At 43.7% G+C, this 18,801-nt stretch overlaps 2 protein-coding genes across 2 annotated transcripts in view; both read left to right on the top strand.

Moving 5' to 3' along the window:
* Positions 1 to 6,720, top strand: part of LOC132765915 (zinc finger protein ZFP2-like) — a 40,360-nt gene extending 33,640 nt beyond the window's left edge. The window contains exon 5 of the mRNA XM_060760212.2: positions 1,196 to 6,720. Coding sequence (XP_060616195.2) covers positions 1,196 to 2,601 — 1,406 coding nt within the window. The 3' untranslated portion in view covers positions 2,602 to 6,720. The remainder of the gene's footprint in view (positions 1 to 1,195) is intronic.
* A 5,480-nt stretch (positions 6,721 to 12,200) lies between these two features.
* LOC132765952 (zinc finger protein 850-like) overlaps positions 12,201 to 18,801 on the top strand; it is a 28,970-nt gene continuing 22,369 nt past the window's right edge. Inside the window, exons 1-4 of the mRNA XM_067464743.1 lie at positions 12,201 to 12,367; positions 14,230 to 14,310; positions 16,852 to 16,978; positions 18,145 to 18,258. Coding sequence (XP_067320844.1) covers positions 14,266 to 14,310; positions 16,852 to 16,978; positions 18,145 to 18,258 — 286 coding nt within the window. The 5' untranslated portion in view covers positions 12,201 to 12,367; positions 14,230 to 14,265. The remainder of the gene's footprint in view (positions 12,368 to 14,229; positions 14,311 to 16,851; positions 16,979 to 18,144; positions 18,259 to 18,801) is intronic.

Here is an 18,801-nt window from a genome sequence, read left to right as displayed (position 1 = left end):
CATATTACCGAATCCAATTTTGGCAAGGTAATTAAGCCAAAAAAGGTGAACATTAGATTAGATCTGTGGTTCTCAACCTGTGGGTCCCCAGATGTTTTGGCCTTCAACTCCCAGAAATCCTAACAGCTGGTAATCTGGCTGGGATTTCTGGGAGTTGTAGACCAAAACACCTGGGGACCCACAGATTGAGAACCACTGGATTAAAGTATGTCATTCAATGTTCTTGGAGGTCTTTCTGGTCCCTTGTCAGGCAATCTAACCACTACACAAGACTGATCCCAGCTATTTCAGGAGCTGAATTCAAAACGATCTTAACAGATTGGAGAGATGATAGGCCAAAACTAACAAAATGAAGTTTGACAGGGACAAATGCAAAATACTCCACTTATGCAGAAACAATGAAATGTAAAGATACAGAATGGGGGACGACGCCTGGCTTGAGAGCAGTATGTGTGAAAAAGATCTTGGGGTCCTCGTGGGGAGGAAGGTTAACATGAGCTAACAATGTCATGCGGTGGCAAAAAGTGCCAATGGGATTTCAACCTTCATAAATAGAAGTCTAGTGTCTAGATCCAGGGAAGGCATGCTACCTCTCTGTTCCGCCTTGGTCAGACCACACCTGGAAGACTTTCCAATTCTGGGTACTGCAGGGAGTATTGGGTATTGAAGGGAGATGTTGACAAGCTGGAATGTGTCCAGAGGAGGGCGACTAAAATGATCAAGGGTCTGGAAAACAAGCTTTATGAGGAGCGGCTTAAAGAGCTGGGCATGTTTAACCTGCAAAGAGAAGGCTGAGAGGAGACATGTTGAGGGGCATGTATCAAGATGTGAGAGGAAGTCATAGGGAGGAAGGAGCTGCCCTGGAGACTAGGATGTGGAACAATGGGTTCAAACTACAGGAAAGGAATTCCACCTGAACATTAGGAAGAACTTCCTGACTGGGATTGCTGTTCAGCAATGGAACTCTCTGCCCTGGAGTATGGTGGAGGCTCCTTATTTGGAGGCTTTTAAATAGAGGCTGGATGGCCATCTGTTGGGGGTGCTTTGAATGCGATTTTCCTGCTTCTTGACAGGGGCTTGGACTAGATAACCCATGAGGTCTCTTCCAACTCTAGGATTCTATGATTCTATATTGCTTTTGGGGGGGAAAGTAGATCACAATGTTCATTTTGGATGTTCTATTTTGTTTCAACAGTAGCTGTGAAACTGAATAAAGAGAATGGAGAAGAACTGCTTGAAAGGGAAAGGGGTGCCTCACGCAAGCCAAAAGCGAAACCATTTCAGAGTGCCCAAGAAAGCATTTCCAGTGATGGGGAAAATGGTGAAAGCTCCAAGGCTTACCCGAAAACACGGAGTCAGCAAAGAAAGCTTCGTGAGAAGCAAGCGGCCAAAGCCGTTTCTAGTGGGGAAAACAAAAACCAAAAGCCATCTTGTGACAAAAAGAATCCAGAGAGAAACTCTAATTCTGAACCTACTCATAAAACCAAGCAAGTAAAAAAATCCAAGAAATGCTCATTCTGCGGCAAGACCTTCTGTAATAACACGTACCTTGTGATACATGAACGAACCCACACCGGAGAAAAGCCGTATGAGTGTTTAGATTGTGGGAGAGGTTTCACTTCACCATCGCCTTTTCATATGCACCAGAGAACCCACACCGGAGAGAAGCCCTTCAAATGCTTAGAATGCGGGAAGTGTTTTATGCAGAGCCGACACCTTCGACAACACGTGACAATCCACACAGGCGAGAAACGATATGCGTGTTCCTATTGCGGCAAAAAGTTCAGAAGCAAAGCACATGCTACTAGGCATCAAAAAATCCATAAGGACGAGCGACCATTTAAATGCGCGGCATGTGGGAAAGCATTCAGACACAAAAACCATCTTTCTGTCCATGAGATAATTCATACTGGAGAGAAACCCTACAAGTGCTTCAATTGTGGGAAGAGCTTCAATTTCGTCGGAAATTTCCGCAGGCACGAGAAGATTCACAGAGGAGAAAAACCGCATAAATGTAGTGATTGTGAGGTAAGCTGTAGGAATAGGTCGGACCTGGAAAAACACCGAAGGATCCACACCGGGGAGAAACCTTTTCAGTGTACCGTCTGCGGGAAAAACTTCCGTTGCCAGTCCAGCCTTGCCAAACATAAGACGACTCACCAGGCAGAAAGACCTTATGAATGTCCTGAATGTGGCAAACGCTTAAGTCAGAAAATTTGCCTCGACAAACATATGAAAATACATAAACATAAGTGTGCGGAGTGTGGGAAAAGCTTCAGTCGAAGCTCAGCTCTTCAGTTCCATCAGGCAAAACACACCGGCGAGAAACATTTTCAGTGCGTGCATTGTTGGAAAAGTTTTGACCGTAGGTCAGCGTTCATGAATCACCAAAAGATTCACACGGGGGAAAGGCCGTACGTTTGTTTTGAGTGCGGGAAAGGTTTCATAGTGAAATCCAAACTGATGCGGCATGAGAAAATCCACACAGGGGAGAAACCGTATGAATGCCCCAACTGCGAGAAAAGCTTTCGTGAAAGTGAGAATCTTACTCAACACATGAAGCATCATGCTCAAAAGAAAACAAACAAATGCTCGCGCTGAGAGTTAAGATTCACCTATAGATCACATCTTCTTCAACACAAGACATTCTCATCTGGGAGAAACAACCTAAGATAGAGAAGACTGTATTGTTGAAGGCTTTCAGGACCGGACTCACTGGGTTGTGAGTTTTCCTGGCTGTTAGACCATGTTCCAGAAGTGTTATCTCCTGATGTTTCGTCTGCATCTATGGCAGGCATCCTCAGAGGTTGTGAGGTCTGCTGAAAACTAGGAAAGTGAGGTTTATATATCTGTGGAATGATATCCAGGGTGGGAGAACTGCCTCTGCTTGAGGCAGGCGTGAATGTTGCAATTGGCCACCTTGATTAACACTGAATGGCTTTGCGGTTTCAAGGTCTGACTGCTTACTGCCTGGGGGAATCCTTTGTTGGGAGGTAGTTAGTTGACCCTGATTGTTTCTTGCCTGGAATTCCCTGTCTTTGAGTGTTGTTCTGCAAGGCTATTATTAATCAATCAATCAATGATTTATTATGATCTATGACCAGCACACTATAGAATGGGGCACAGGTACCCAAGGAAAGGGAATCGCAGTTCCCAAGTAGGTCAGATAAAGAAGCAGATTAAAAACATGTTATAAAAGAAACTAAACTTACAGTTTAAAGAGCAGGTATGAGTCTAAAAAAGGGGGGCGGCTAATAGATATCAATGGCTGGGAAGAGAATCCTTAAACATGCTTGTGGATTTTAATGGCTTCTCTGTGTAGTCTGACATGATAGCTGTTAGAGTAGTCCAGCATTTCTGTGACAGCATTTCCCAGGCAGGGAGCAGCCAAGCCTTGAAACTGCAAGGCTATTCAATGCTAATCAAGGTGATCAATTGCAGCATTCTCACTTGCCTCAAACAGACAAGCTCTTTCTCCCACCCTGGACATTTCACAGATATATAAAGCCCACTTGCCTGGGTTCCAACAGACCTCTGTGGATGCCTGCCATAGATGCAGGCGAAACGTCAGGAGAGAATGCTTCTGGAACATGGCCATACAGCCCAGAAAACTCACAACAACCCATAGAGAAGACTATTGGGAAATCTGCAATCAAATTTCACATCTTTCTAAACACTAAAGAGCGAGGGAGAGGGCCATTAGAGTTGCTCAGAATGTGAGAAAAGCTCCATCTTAAATCGTCTATAAAAACCCACTCTGAAACGAGACTGTGCTGCTGCTCAGATTGTGGAGAAAGCTTCAAACATAATTCAACCCTTGCTATCAAAAGGTTTTCATTGAGAAAGTATAACTTTCTGTATATCGAGATGGGAATCATTACTGAACTGGGAATGTGGTTGGCAAGGACATGTATTACTGCTCTAGAAAAATCTAGAGCAGTGTTTCTCAACCTTCCTAATGCCGCCACCCATTAATACAGTGCCTCATGTTTGGTGACCCCCAACCATAACATTTTTTTTTGTTGCTACTTCATAACTGTAATTTTGTTGGTGAAATGTCAGGAGAGAATGCTTCTGGAACATGGGCATACAGCCCGGAAAAACTCCCAGCAGCCATTCCTAATGCCATGACCCATTAATACAGTGCCTCACGTTGTGGTGACCCCCAACCATAACATTATCTTAGTTGCGGCGGCAAAAAAAGCCAATGGGATTTTGGCCTGCATCAATAGGAGTCTTGTGTCTAGATCAGTGTTTCTCAACCTGGGGTCCCCAGATGTTTTTGGCCTTCAACTCCCAGAAATCCTAACAGCTGGTAAACTGGCTGGATTTCTGGGAGTTGTAGGCCAAAAACATCTGGGGACCCCAAGTTGAGAACCACTGGTCTAGATCCAGGGAAGTCATGCTCCCTCTCTATTCCGCCTTGGTTAGACCACACCTGGAATCACACAGTGTCCTATTTGGGCACCACAATTGAAGGGAGATTTTCACAAGCTGGAATGTGTCCAGAGGAGGGTGACTCAAATGATCAAGGGTCTGGAGAACAAGCCCTCTGAAGAGCGGCTTAAAGAGCTGGGCATGTTTAGTCTTCAGAAAAGAAGGCTAGAGGAGACATGATAGCCATACATAAATATGTGAGAGGAAGTCATAGGGATGAGGGAGCAACCTTGTTTTCTGCTGCCCTGGAGACTAGGACACGGAACAATGGCTTCAAACTACAAGAAAGCAGATTCCATCTGAACATGAGGAAGAACTTTCTGACTGTAAGAGCTGTTTAGCAGTCCGCCCTGGAGTGTGGTGGAGGCTCCTTTGGAGGCTTTTAAACAGAGACTGGATGGCCATCTGTCAGGGGAGCTTTGAATGCCATTTTCCTGCTTTGCAGGGAGTTGGACTGGATGGCCCATGAGGTCTCTTCCAACTCAATGATTCTAAACCTAATGCTCACCCTTTTGAGCCAAATGGCCTTGCCAAAATTGGGGTGCGCATTAGATTCACGTCATACGGTAATCTTAGAGCTAAGCTGAAGCCAAAGGTAAAGCTGTTTCAGGGGCACCTGGAGCTTCTCTTTGAAGAATGTCATCTCTAATGTAATAGCCAGGGCACAATGCCATGCGATGCTGGGACTTGTAGTTTAGTGAGGTAACAGCATTCTTCAGCAGCCCCCACAATTCATAGCATTGATCCAAGGCAGTTAAAGTGGATTCATTCTACAGCATAGGCCAGTGGTTCCCAACCTGTGGTCCATGGACCACAAATGGTCCCCAAGAACGAGAATATGGTCTGTGGCCTCACCATTACTACACCGTTTCCTCAAAACCACACGACAATGAAAGCGACTGGTCTCGCAAAACTCTCTTATAGAGAGGCTGACTACCCATGAAAGGTTACTACTACCACATCAGCTCTAGATTATTAAATATGGTTTTCTGTGGGCAAGCAGATGGCGACTACTGGGTGTTATATGTTCTGTATCAGAAACTAGAACTGATGTGGTCTAGCCAATGCAATTTTCTGAATTGGCACCCCAAATAACCAATCCAAAGTTGACCAAAAACTGATTCATAACCCTTTTGGTACTAATGTTGGAGATAAATCCCTGGTTAAAGTAGTCCCTGGTCAAAAAAAAGTTGGGAACCACTGACAAAGATGCGCCCCAAGGCTTTCCTTTCCTTTCTGGAAGCTTTGGTGACTTACCTAACACTTTTGTTTATTAAGAAGGAATTCTAATCACACAGCAACTGCAATGCACACTTCTGTAGGCCAAATTACAAAGCATGCACCTTTTGCTTCTGCACATTACATTACAGAGGTAGACCTCACTACCTCTGAGGATGCTTGCCATAGATGCAGGCGAAATGTCAGGAGAAAAATTGCCTCCAGAACATGGCCATATAGCCTGGAAAAACCTACAACAACCCATGCACCTTTTGCTTCTGCACATTACATTCCCCAGCAAATAGTTTTTTTAGTGTCGGGGTTTTGGAAACTGAAGTGCACATCACATATGATGGAGCATTATACTCAAGCAAATAAGGGAAAAATTGGAGAATGTTGAGGTAATGAATGAAAGTTGAAATTAGAAGAATGTTGAATTAAAATAGATTGTTTATATTAATATCACTCATATTAATATCAATATCTCTCATATTAATATAATATTAAACAACTTTAAATATATTTGTCTATCTTTCAGAGGAACCTAAATACCAATTAAGCAGAACAAGAGTTATATGAAAATAGTTTTATTTGTTTGAGGAGGGGAGAAGTCAATGTTTTTTTTTACATTTTTATTTTTAAATTTTAGTTGGTGGGGGGAGGGATGTTTATTTTCGTGTCAGGAGCGATTTGAGAAACTGCAAGTCCATTCTGCTGTGAGAGAATTAGCCATCTGCAAGGACCTTGCCGAGTGGATGCCCGGATGTTTTACCATCCTGTGGGAGGCTTCTCTCATATTCCCGCATGAGAAGCTGGAGCTGACAGATGGGAGCTCACCCTGCTCCCTGGATTCAAACCTCTGACCTTTCGGTCAGCAGTCCTGCCGGCACAAGGGTTTAACCCCTTGCACCATCAGAGACTTCTTAAGGCGGAACTAACAAGGTGGGAATATTATGGGGTCAATTTTGTAGTTGATTCTCTTGCTTTGTTTTCATATCTATGCTTTTTTGTTTTGGAATTCATTGGATTTCAGTCACATTTTTGAAAACCTAATAAAATTAGTTCTTTAAAAGCAAATAAAACATGTATAAACCTTTTTTAAAAGCAAAAATATTTCTCCATGAGTTGTAACGGTGCTCCATGCAATCGCCGGCCACTTGACCTTGGAGGTGTCTAAGGACAACGCCAGCTCTTCGGCTTAGAAATGGAGATGAGCACCAACCCCCAGAGTCGGACACAGAGTGCCAAAGTTTGCCCATGCCGGATGTAAATGCACCCTAGGCATAAAAGAAGGGTTGCACAGGAAAGAAGGGAAGACAGCAGTGAAGTCGTTTTGGTCCCGCTGTAAATTGCACAAAGCTACAAATCCAAGGATTCCATAGCAAAGAGACATATGGACAATGGCATCAAGCTGCCATCATTTTGCTTTGAGTACAGGCAGTCCCCAAGCCCACGTGAGGGTGAGCACTTGCCGTCAGCCCCGGCTTCTGCTTACCTAGCAGATCAAGAACAAAATGTGAGTATCACAAAAACATTAGGAGGCCATACACGTGGAATGCCAATATATTTTAAATAAATAATTCCTTAGGAAACCCGAATATTATCTATTAGGGATATTAGACTCAAACCTATCGCTACATTCAAATGAAGACATTTTATTTACCTAGAAATAATATCATACGAAAGCTGACTGGCACAACCTGGGGATCACAACCAGACACAGTGGAGACATCTGCCCTTGCGCTATGCTACTCTGCTGCTGAGTATGTATGCCCAGTGTGGAACACATCTCACCACACTAAAACAGTAGATGTGGCTCTTAATGAGACAGGCCGCATTATCACGGGGTGTCTGCACCCTACACCACTGGAGAAATTACACTGTCTAGCCGGTATTGCACCACCTGACATCCGCCGGGAAGTAGCAGCCAATAGTGAAAGGACCAAGGCAGTGACATCTCCAGCTCATCCTCTGTTTGGATATCAGCCAGCACATCAATGACTTAAATCAAGAAATAGCAAGCGAGAGTCCAAAAGTGGCAGGCTCAAACCCAGAACCTCAATCAATGGCTGACACCAAATGAGAGACTCCCCCCTGGGCACACAGAAAACTGGGCGACTTGGAAGGCACTGAACAGACTGCGCTCTGGCACCACGAGATGCAGAGCCAATCTTAAGAAATGGGGCCACAAAGTGGAATCCATGACATGCGAGTGTGGAGAAGAGCAAACCACAGACCACCTGCTGTAATGCAACCTGAGGCCTGCCACATGCACAATGGAGGACCTCCTTGCGGCAACACCAGAGGCACTCCCAAGTGGTCAGCTACTGGTCAAAGGACATTTAATCAACTACCAAGCTTGCAAACTTTGAGTTTTGTTTGTTTGTTTGTTAAAAAATGCAGTGTAACTGTTTGGTCTGCTCCTGACACAATAAATAAATTAATTAATAAATTAACCTACCTGATGACTGCCGCCAGGATCAGTTATGCAAAATATTGGAAACAGAAAGAAATACCACAGACAGATCAATGGATAACTAAAGTAAGGGAGATCAAAGACATGGAGAAATTGACCTTTTTATTAAGGAAAAACTCGGCCAATCCGATTAGACAGACAAATTGGTCCCTGGCAGAGGAATATGAAAAGAATCAGTAAAAGAAGTACATGAAGAAGATAAAGAAATTAAGGAAGGAGAAGAGTGGACTAAAGAATATAATTGAATATCTCTCTGCGTTATCTTGTTTTATCTCTTCCCTCTCTTACCTTCCAGAAAATAGTTTCCATTCCTTAATTGATTTTAATTGAATAAGCAAGATAATGGCCGCAAAGGACTAGAAGGAAGTCATTGAAGTGCGTGTGTGTGCATTTTATTTTTTCTTTCCTCTCCCTCCCCCTTTTCTTTTCCTGTTTCTTTTTCCTTTTTTTATTCTAGATGTTTCTTTTTTAGTTATCTTCACATTATAATTTTTTCTCATAGTAAGCTTTGTATTGTTTTATTGGAAATTTAATAAAGATTATACTAAAAATAAAAAAAATGCAAAATGTGAGTAGATAAATAGGTACCGCTTTAAGCAGAAAGGTAATAAAAAGGCGCCCATAAGGACATGCCAGTGATTCGATCGGGAGGACGTCAGCGGATGACAAAAAACTCAGTATGGAAGACAGAGCAACAGCACCCCCTGTGGCTGGAGTCGAGCGCAGCCTCCAGATGCTGGAAATGGAAAAAGATGGGGAAAGCCTTTACCTCTGTTTATATGTTGTCAGTCCTTGTTGATTGTGTAACGGCATTGAATGTTTGCCGTATATGTGTTCTGGAATCCGCCCTGAGTCCCCTCCGGGAAATAGAGCGGAATATAAATAAAGGACATTATTATTATTATTATTATTATTATTATTATTATTATTATTAAATTATGCCATTGTAATAGAGTACTTTTGCCCTTTCCTTCCCCCAGGAGTATTGAGCATCCAAATATTTGTAATGTGAATGGCTTCCTTTCTTTTCCTTTTGGGGAAAACCTGATGCTTGCAGCAACCTGATGTTTTTGGTTCACAGTAAAAGGGCTTATGTAGAACTTTCGTTCATTTAAGATTTCCTTTGGGAAAGCATCCTCAGAGATAGTTTTGGCAGTGCCTTCCTCTGAAATATACCCTGCTTACCTACTTAGGAGGGCGACTAAAATGATCAAGGGTCTGGAGAACAAGCCCTATGAGGAGCGGCTTAAGGAGCTGGGCATGTTTAGCCTGAAGAAGAAAAGGCTGAGAGGAGATATGATAGCCATGTATAAATATGTGAGAGGAAGCCACAGGGAGGAGGGAGCAAGCTTGTTTTCTGCTTCCTTAGAGACTAGGACGTGGAACAACGGCTTCAAACTACAAGAGAGGAGATTCCACCTGAACATGAGGAAGAACTTCCTGACTGTGAGCCATTCAGCAGTGGAACTCTCTGCCCCGGAGTGTGGTGGAGGCTCCTTCTTTGGAAGCTTTTAAACAGGGACTGGATGGCCATCTGTCAGGGGTGATTTGAATGCAATATTCCTACTTCTTGGCAGGGGGATGGACTGGATGGCCCATGAGGTCTCTTCCAACTCTTTGATTCTATGATTAGGCAATCCTTCATTGACCGAATAAGATTGTCCTACAAGATCGGTGTACTGGCGATGAGTACGTAGGTGACTGTGGAGCCCTATTCTTGACCTGCATATTCTCCTACAGTGAGGGCATCGGTTTCCAGATAGAAGGCGGTCCCGGTTGGGGTTTTCTTGATGCGCCTTCCTCTTGGCATGTTTCTCTCTTGCCCTCCATTTGTGCGTCTTCAAATTCTACAGCACTGCTGGTCACAGCTGACCTCCAGCTAGAGCACTCAAGGGCCAGGGCTTCCCAATTTTCTTTGTCTATGTCACAGTTTTTAAGGTTGGCTTTGAGCACATATTTAAATCTCTTTTCCTGTCCTCCAACCCTGCAACACCCATTATTAACTATGGTCTCCCATCCCAAGGTATGGGAGCAGCTGGTGCACAAGTTTTAACTGCAAATGCTCCTCTGGTCACCGCCAAAATCTGGGGTTCCAGGCTCGGCGATGAATCCAAGATCACACCCAAGCTGCAAACCTGCATCTTCAGGGTGAGCGTAACCTCGTCCAACACAGGCTTTACCCCTCTGTCCGCTCCTCCCATGCATTTATAATCCTCTTTAAAGCACTGTCACCTCAACCTCTCCAAAAGCACAGTTTTAAAACCCAAGTCAGCAGCGATCAGGTGTGAAGGAAAAAGGAAGAAACAACAAAAGTCATGGGGGTCTGTGGGTGCCAAAAAGATGGCAAAACCAGTGATGGAGTTACAATTGCTTTTATTGATTTTATAATTATTATTATACTGCATAATTGTCATAATACCGTATTTTCCAGTGCATAAGATGACTGGGCTTTTCCAGTTAAAATATAGAGTTTGGATATACTCACCATATAAGACTTCCCCTCTTCCAATGCAAACCAAATAAAAATGTTAAAAACATGATTTGATTTCAATATGGTAATTTTCCTATCACCGTACCTCCTTCTCTGCCTCTCAGATCTCACACATGTGTGCTGCGCCGCTTCACTGCAGTCCTCAGGAACGAGATCTGAGAGGCAGAGAAAGAGGTTTTTATTTATTTGTCGTGTCAGAGCAACCAGTCCATTATATACATTTCTAACAGAACAAAGCAAACAAACAGACAAATACAAAACTTGTGAGTTTGGTAGTTGGTTAAATGTCCTTTGACCAGTATCTGGCCACTTGGAGTGCTTCCGGTGTTGCTGCAAGAAGGTCCTCCATGGTACATGTGGCAGGGCTCAGGGTGCATTGCAGCAGGTGGTCAGTGGTTTGCTCTTCTCCATACTCGCATGTCAATTCCACTTTGTGGCCCCATTTCTTGAGGTTGGCTCTGCATCTTGTGGTGCCAGAGCGCAGTCTGTTCAGTGCCTTCCAAGTCGCCCAGTCCTCTGTGTGCCCAGGAGGGAGTCTCTCATTTGGTATCAGCCATTGGTTGAGGTGCTGGGTTTGAGCCTGCCACTTTTGGACTCTCGCTTGCTGAGGTGTTCCAGCGAGTGTCTCTGTAGATCTTAGAAAACTATTTCTAGATTTAAGTCGTTAACGTGCTGGCTGATATCCAAATGGGATGAGCTGGAGATGTCTCTGCCTTGGTCCTTTCGCTATTGGCTGCTACTTCCCGGCGGATGTCAGGTGGTGCAATACCGGCTAAGCAGTGTAATTTCTCCAGTGGTGTAGGGCGCAGACACCTCGTGATAATGCGGCATGTCTCATTAAGAGCCACATTCACTGTTTTAGTGTGGTGAGATGTGTTCCACACTGGGCATGCATACTCAGCAGCAGAGTAGCACAGCGCAAGGGCAGATGTCTTCACTGTATCTGGTTGTGATCCCCAGGTTGTTCAGTCAGCTTTCGTATGATATTGTTTCTGGCACCCACTTTTTGGTTGATGTTCAGGCAGTGCTTCTTGTAGGTCAGAGCACGGTCCAGAGTGACTCCCAGGTATTTGGGTGCGCTGCAATTCTCCAGTAGGATTCCTTCCCAGGTGATCTTCAGAAGATCAGAGAAGGAAGTACAATGATGGGATACAAGAAAAATGCCCAAAAAAATAAAAATAAATGACCTTTAGAACACATTAGACCTGAGATGGAGCCCCCAGTGCCGCAATGGGTTAAACGGTTAAGCTGCTGAATTTGCTGATCAAAAGGTCGCAGGTTCGAATCCAGGGAGTGGTGTGAGCTCCCGCTGTTAGCCCCAGCTTCCGTCAACCTAGCAGTTCGAAAACCTTGGAGGTGTCAACGGACAGCGCCGGCTCTTCGGTTTAGAAATTGAGATGAGCACCAACTCCCAGAGTTGGACATGACTTGTCTGAATGTCAGGGGAAAACCTTTACTTTTAAAGGTTGGTTCCTCCCATTTTTCCTCTCCCAATTGAGCCTGGAGGAAGAAATGCACCAAACCCCCTCTAGGTGGCAGGCTACAAGCTTTCCTTGCCAGAACTATTTTGGCTTCAAATACGTGACCGGAAGCGGAAGTCAAGGCCATTAGGAAGGAATGCAGGAGAAAGGATGCAGCAAGAAAAGGGTTCCTTCTTTCCTTCCTTCCCAAGAGACAGCCAGAGAACAGAGGACCCTGGAGAGGCAGAAAAGGTGTCAGGAGCAGCCAGGTGTTGACATTATATTGTGAGTATGTATTGATTTTAAATAGGTTGATATGACCTACATTTAGCAGAAATGGATGCAACTAGTAGCAAAGCTGTAGTAGAACAGAACTATTAGCATGGACATAATATTTTAAAAACAGGGGTTTTGTTTGAAATGGGGTTGTTTTTGTATTGTTTTGTTTTGATGTTTTGTTCTAGCATCTGTGTTTTGTCCCCTGCCACGCATTGCTGTGGCCCAGTCTGTGTATATGTTTTTTGTGTGTGTGTATATTTGTGTATATGTGTGTGTATATATTTGTGTATATGTGTGACTGCCTGTGCTCTGCGAGTGCAGCATTTTTCTGAATGAAGCACAGAGTGTTTGAGGACCCGGACATCCATAGAGATACCAAGGTGCTTGTTTATAAAGCTATTGTCCTCCCAACCCTGCTATACGCCTGCGAAACATGGACTGTCTACAGACATCACATGCAACTCCTGGAACGATTCCATCAGCGCTGCCTCAGAAATATCCTGCAAATCTCATAGGAAGACAAGCGGACAAATGTCAGCGTGCGGGAAGAAGCAAAGACCACCAGCACTGAAGCGATGGTCCTGCGCCATCAACTCTGCTGGACCGGCCACGTTGTCCGGATGCCCAACCACCGTCTCCCAAAGCAGTTGCTCTACTCCGAACTCAAGAACAGAAAACAGAATGTTGGAGGACAGGAAAAGAGATTTAAAGATGGGCTCAAAGCCAACCTCAAAAACTCTGGCATAGACACTAAGAACTGGGAAGCCCTGGCCCTTGAGCGCTCCAGCTGGAGGTCAGCTGTGACTAGTATTGCTGTAGAATTTGAAGAGGCACAAATGGAGGGCAAATGAGAGAAACGTGCTAAGAGGAAGGCGTGTCAAGCCAACCCCGACCGGGACCACCTTCCACCTGGAAACCAATGCCCTCACTGTGGGAGAAGATGCAGATCAAGAATAGGGCTCCACAGTCACCTACGGACCCACCTCCAGAACACCGAACTTGGAGGACCATCATCCTCAGACTATGAGGGATCGCCTAAGGAAGTAAGTAACATATGTGAGTTTGCATATATATGTGTGTGTATATGTGTGTATATTTGTGTTTTTGTATGTATGTATGTATATTGTGCATATGGAAGTGTGTATGTATATTTGTATGTGCTTGGGGGGAGCCAATGCTCCAGAGGACAGGAGCAGAATTCAAAACGATCTTAACAGATTAGAGAGATGATTGGCCAAAACTAATGAAATGAAGTTCAACAGTGACAAATGCAAGATAAGAGTCTGGAGACCAAGCCCTATGAGGAGCAGCTTAAAGAGCTGGGCACGTTTAGCCTTCAGAAGAGAAGGCCGAGAGGAGACATGATAGCCATGTATAAGTATATGAGAGGAAGTCATAGGGAGGAGGGAGCAAACTTGTTTTCTGCTTCCCTGGAGACTAGGACGCGGAGCAATGGCTTCAAACTACAAGAGAGGAGATTCCATCTGAACATGAGGAAGAACTTCCTGACTGTGAGAGCCGTTCAGCAGTGGAACTCTCTGCCCCGGAGTGTGGTGGAGGCTCCTTCTTTGGAAGCTTTTAAACAGAGGCTGGATGGCCATCTGTCAGGGGTGCTTTGAATGCAATTTTCCTGCTTCTTGGCAGGGGGTTGGACTGGATGGCCCATGAGGTCTCTTCCAAATCTATGTTTCTATGAGTCTATGAGCAACATGCATTTTGGACAGAATGAGGCATCTGTATTGCTCACTGGTGCTTCAGTCTTGGGTTTCTGCCATGGGTCTCTTACTCCAAGTCAGTCGGTATTTTCAATAGAGAAATGGTTCCTCTTTGAAATCTTTTTCTTTCTTTATCTCTTCTCCACTTTGCAGGATGCACCGTGGAGTCTTCCTCTCAAATCCAAAAGGATGAAAAGAAAGGGAGAGAAAAGGGCTGATGCAGAAACAGCTCAGGTAGGAGGTTTTCTGGCATTTCAAAAAGTTTTCTTCTGGGAAGGGAGGTACAGGTTGAGCCTCTCTTATCCGAAAACAACAACAACACTTCATTTGTATTCCGCTCTGTCTCCCCGAAGGGACTCAGGCCAGATTCCAGTATATACAGACAGAGGCAAACATTCAGTTCCTTGAAACACTGAAATACAAATACACAGACAAAGGCAAAGGCTTCCCCTTCATTTCTGGCTCTGGGGGGTGGTGCTCATGTCCAATTCCAAGCCGAAGAGCCAGTGTTGTTCGTAGACACCTCCTGGTCATGTGGCCAGCATGACTGCATGGAGTGCCGTTTACCTTCTCGCCGAGGTGGTACCTATTTACGCACATTTACATGTTTTTGAACTGCTAGGTTGGCAGGAGCTAGGGCTAACAGTGGGTGCTCTTCCTGTCCTGCGGATTCGAACTACCAGCCTTCTGATCAGCAAGTTCAGCAGCTCAATGTTTTAACCCGTTACACCACCGCAGCCCAATACTGGCTTCTCCACATTGGCATCTGAGAGAATGACACCTTGGTGTTCTGATAGTTCAGAATACACAACCTTGGTTTCATGAATAACATTAATAAAAGTAATATACAAGATTACTTTCTGGCAACGTGTATATGGAACAAATATTAATGTCCTATTCAGACTTGAATCCAGTGGCAGTCTGGGTTTGAAAATATTGGTTTCCAGGAGAAAATTACAACAGAATGCTACACAAAAGCTAAGACATTAAAAATAGCTTATGTTTTAAATATTCAATCAATCAAAACTTTATTACAGTCCAAAGACACAACCTGCTCAGCAACAAAAGATAAACAACTAGAAACAAACCAATAAGACCAACTGAAATATTGCTAATTTCATATTTTTAGTGCATAGTTTTAGTAACCAAAATATTGTTTTACTTGGGCCTATACTATTTTTAACCAAGCTACTATATTATTTTCTGGGTTGTTGTGAGTTTTCCAGCCTCTATGGCCATGTTTCAGAAGCAATCTCTCTTGACATTTTGCTCACACTTATGGCAGGCATCCTCAGAGTTTGTGGGGTCTGCTGGAAACTAGGAAAATTAGTTTTATATATCTGTGAAATATCCAGGGTGGAAGAAAGAACTCTGCTTGAAGCAAGTGTGAATGTTGCAATTGGCCACCTAGATTAGCATTAAATAGTCTGGCAGCTTCAAAACTTGTCTGCTTCCTGCCTGGGGGAATCCTATGTCGAAACAAAATCTGGTTACCAATATTAAAAAATCTCTAAAATCATCACAGTAAATAAAGAGCAACACTTAAAAAAAGGGGGAATTCCTGATAGGAAACAATCAGGGCCAGTTAACACATCCCAACAAGGGAGTCTGCAACTTGGGGACTGAGTGTATATATGCAAATACAGGAATCCTAAAATCTAAAACACTTCCGGTCCCAAGCATTTCACATAAAGGATATTCATCCTGTAGTGAACCAAGAACCAAAAGGAGGATAACAATTTCCACACATTGAAGAAGTGCTACATCGATGTCTTCTGCAGGTGCTGCGTGCCTCTCGAGAGGGTCTTGTGCTTTCTAGTCTTCAGGAGAAAAGCTGTTCTCGGAGGCGTCTACAGACCTTGGAGGCGTCTACAGACAATGCCGGCTCTTTGGCTTAGAAATGGAGATGAGCACCAACCCCCGGAGTTGGAGTCGAATTTACCTTTATTATGCTTAGTTAAGAACCAAATATATTGCCCCAGTTAACCCTAATATATTAGATATATGTTGAGAAACATCACAGGGTCTTTCGCTGTCTATTTAATACTAGCTGTCCCCTGCCATGCGTTGCTGTGGCCCAGTCTGTGTATATGTGTTTTTGTGTGTATATTTTTGTGTATATATGTGTGTTTGCTATATAGATATACGTGTGTGCGGTTTTGTGAATGCGTTGTAAGGTATTTTTATTTTTTGGCTTTTTAAATCTATTCCTCTGTCTTTTTCAGTGCTTTTATGAGTGATGGTCACTCGTTGGCCTGATAGGTGTGTTGTATCCAAATTTAGTGTCAATTTGTTCAGTGGTTTTTGAGTTATGTTAATCCCACAAACGAGCATTATATTTTTATTTATATAGAAGAAGTACCTGTAATGAGAAAAAAACTATTTTTTAACATTGCAGCTATTTAAAATATATTTTTGGTGTTGTGCCATACACCACAAATTCAATATTTTATCAGTCCCATGTGTGCAGACCAAAAGCAACTGGAAAAGCTTACACAATATGAGGATGTAAAGATTGAACTGCACAAGACAGTCAAGGTGGTCCTAGTTGTTATGGGTATGCTGGGTGCAGTGCATAAAGACCTTGGCCTGCACTTAAAAACAATTGGCGCTGACAAAATCACCACCTGTCAGCTGCAAAAGGCCACCTTACTTGGATCTATAGTCTATGCTCCCATACATTTGGAGCTGAGGAAAAACCAGTGGGGCATGTTTGGTATGATCTTTGCTAAGACATGATGTGTCACACAAGTGTGGGCTGCTTATTGCTTTCAGGAACCAGTGACCTTTGAGGATGTGGCTGTATATTTCACTAAGGAGGAGTGGAACCTTCTGGATCCAAAACAAATGGCTTTATACAGGGAGGTGATGATGGAGAACTATGAGAACATATCCTCTCTTGGTAAGTAAGTAAATAAGGAAGGTGTTTGTTCCATTCTTGCATACATCTGCCATTATCTACAGGCTCAGCTGGAGTAAGAATCACCCACAGACATTTTGTTGCCTGAGATCTAGTGTAAAAACCCCTTGCTGTCTTATCTACACGGTGTGTTAGATCTTCTCCTGAGTGATCGGATGGATTATGAAACATAGAATCATAGAATCAAAGAGTTGGAAGAGACCTCATGGGCCATCCAGTCCAACCCCCTGCCAAGAAGCAGGAATATTGCATTCAAATCACCCCTGACAGATGGCCATCCAGCCTCTGCTTAAAAGCTTCCAAAGAAGGAGCCTCCACCACACTCCGGGGCAGAGAGTTCCACTGCTGAACGGCTCTCACAGTTAGGAAGTTCTTCCTCGTGTTCAGATGGAATCTCCTCTCTTGTAGTTTGAAGCCATTGTTCCGTGTCCTAGTCTCCAAGGAAGCAGAAAACAAGCTTGCTCCCTCCTCCCTGTGGCTTCCTCTCAAATATTTATACATGGCTATCATATCTCCTCTCAGCCTTCTCTTCTTCAGGCTAAACATGCCCAGCTCCTTAAGCCGCTCCTCATAGGGCTTGTTCTCCAGACCCTTGATCATTTTAGTCGCCCTCCTCTGGACACATTCCAGCTTGTCAATATCTCTCTTGAATTGTGGTGCCCAGAATTGGGCACAATATTCCAGGTATGGTCTAACCAAAGCAGAATAGAGGGGTAGCATTACTTCCCTGGACCTAGACACTATGCTCCTATTGATGCAGACCAAAATCCCATTGGCTTTTTTTGCCGCCACATCACATTGTTGGCTCATGTTTAACTTGTTGTCCACGAGGACTCCAAGACCTTTTTCACACGTACTGCTCTCGAGCCAGGCGTCCCCCATTCTGTATCTTTGCATTAATAGATAGAAAGTATTGCACTATATGCAACAAACACTTGCAAATGTATGTCTACTTAAATAAATAAATAAATAAATAAATAAAATGATGTATTTTGGGTCCAAGATGAATAGTCTTGCCATCTGCTTTGTGGCAACTGGAATGATGGCAAGGCAATTTTCTATGATATTCTTCCCATGTACTGTGCAGCTTTCTTGATTAGTCCCAATTCTGTCTTAGTGTTGTATTTTTTCTTCCCTTTGAATTCCAGTCCCAAAGCCAGAGCTCATTTCCCAGATGGAGCAGAAGAGAGAGCTGTGGGTGCCCGATGCCCAGGACTCGGGTGAAGTGGAAAATTTCGAAATCGGATCAGGCCATTTATTGGGTAAGACAGATTAACACTATCCCGATGTAAAATCCACCTGGCAATGCCTAAACACACTCTCCTTACTCTGGTCTTTTCATATGCCTTCCTGTAGTAGTGCATCTGTGAAATCTTAACATGCAATATTGTATATTATGTATACAATAAGAACCAGGAAAAAATCAATAGAGGAGAAAAATTGAAGAATCACTATATATCTGTGCTTTTGCACAGCAGGTTAACCGCCAGCTTTAGTAAGTCTTCCTAATTGGAAGGTTGGCAGTTATAAGCCTGGGTCAGGGTGAGCTCCTGGCCTTCAGCCCATCTCCTGCCAACCTAGCAAATCGAAACCAACAGTTGTGAGTAGATACATAGGTACCGCTTTCAAAGCTGGGAGGTATTTAAGCACCCACAAGGAAAATGCTAGAAAATGCCAGCAATTCAATCAAGGAGTTTATGAACAAAAGGTATGAATGTTGCAATTGGCCACCTTGATTAGCATTTAATGGTTTTGCAACTTCAAGGTCTGACTGCTTACTGCCTGGGGGAATCCTTTGTAGGGAG

The sequence above is a fragment of the Anolis sagrei genome, chromosome 2 (genome assembly GCF_037176765.1).
Source record: "Anolis sagrei isolate rAnoSag1 chromosome 2, rAnoSag1.mat, whole genome shotgun sequence".
In the NCBI taxonomy this organism is placed as follows: domain Eukaryota; kingdom Metazoa; phylum Chordata; class Lepidosauria; order Squamata; family Dactyloidae; genus Anolis; species Anolis sagrei.
The sequence above is the reverse complement of the archived record's forward strand: the minus strand, read 5'-3'. Positions and strand labels throughout refer to the sequence as shown.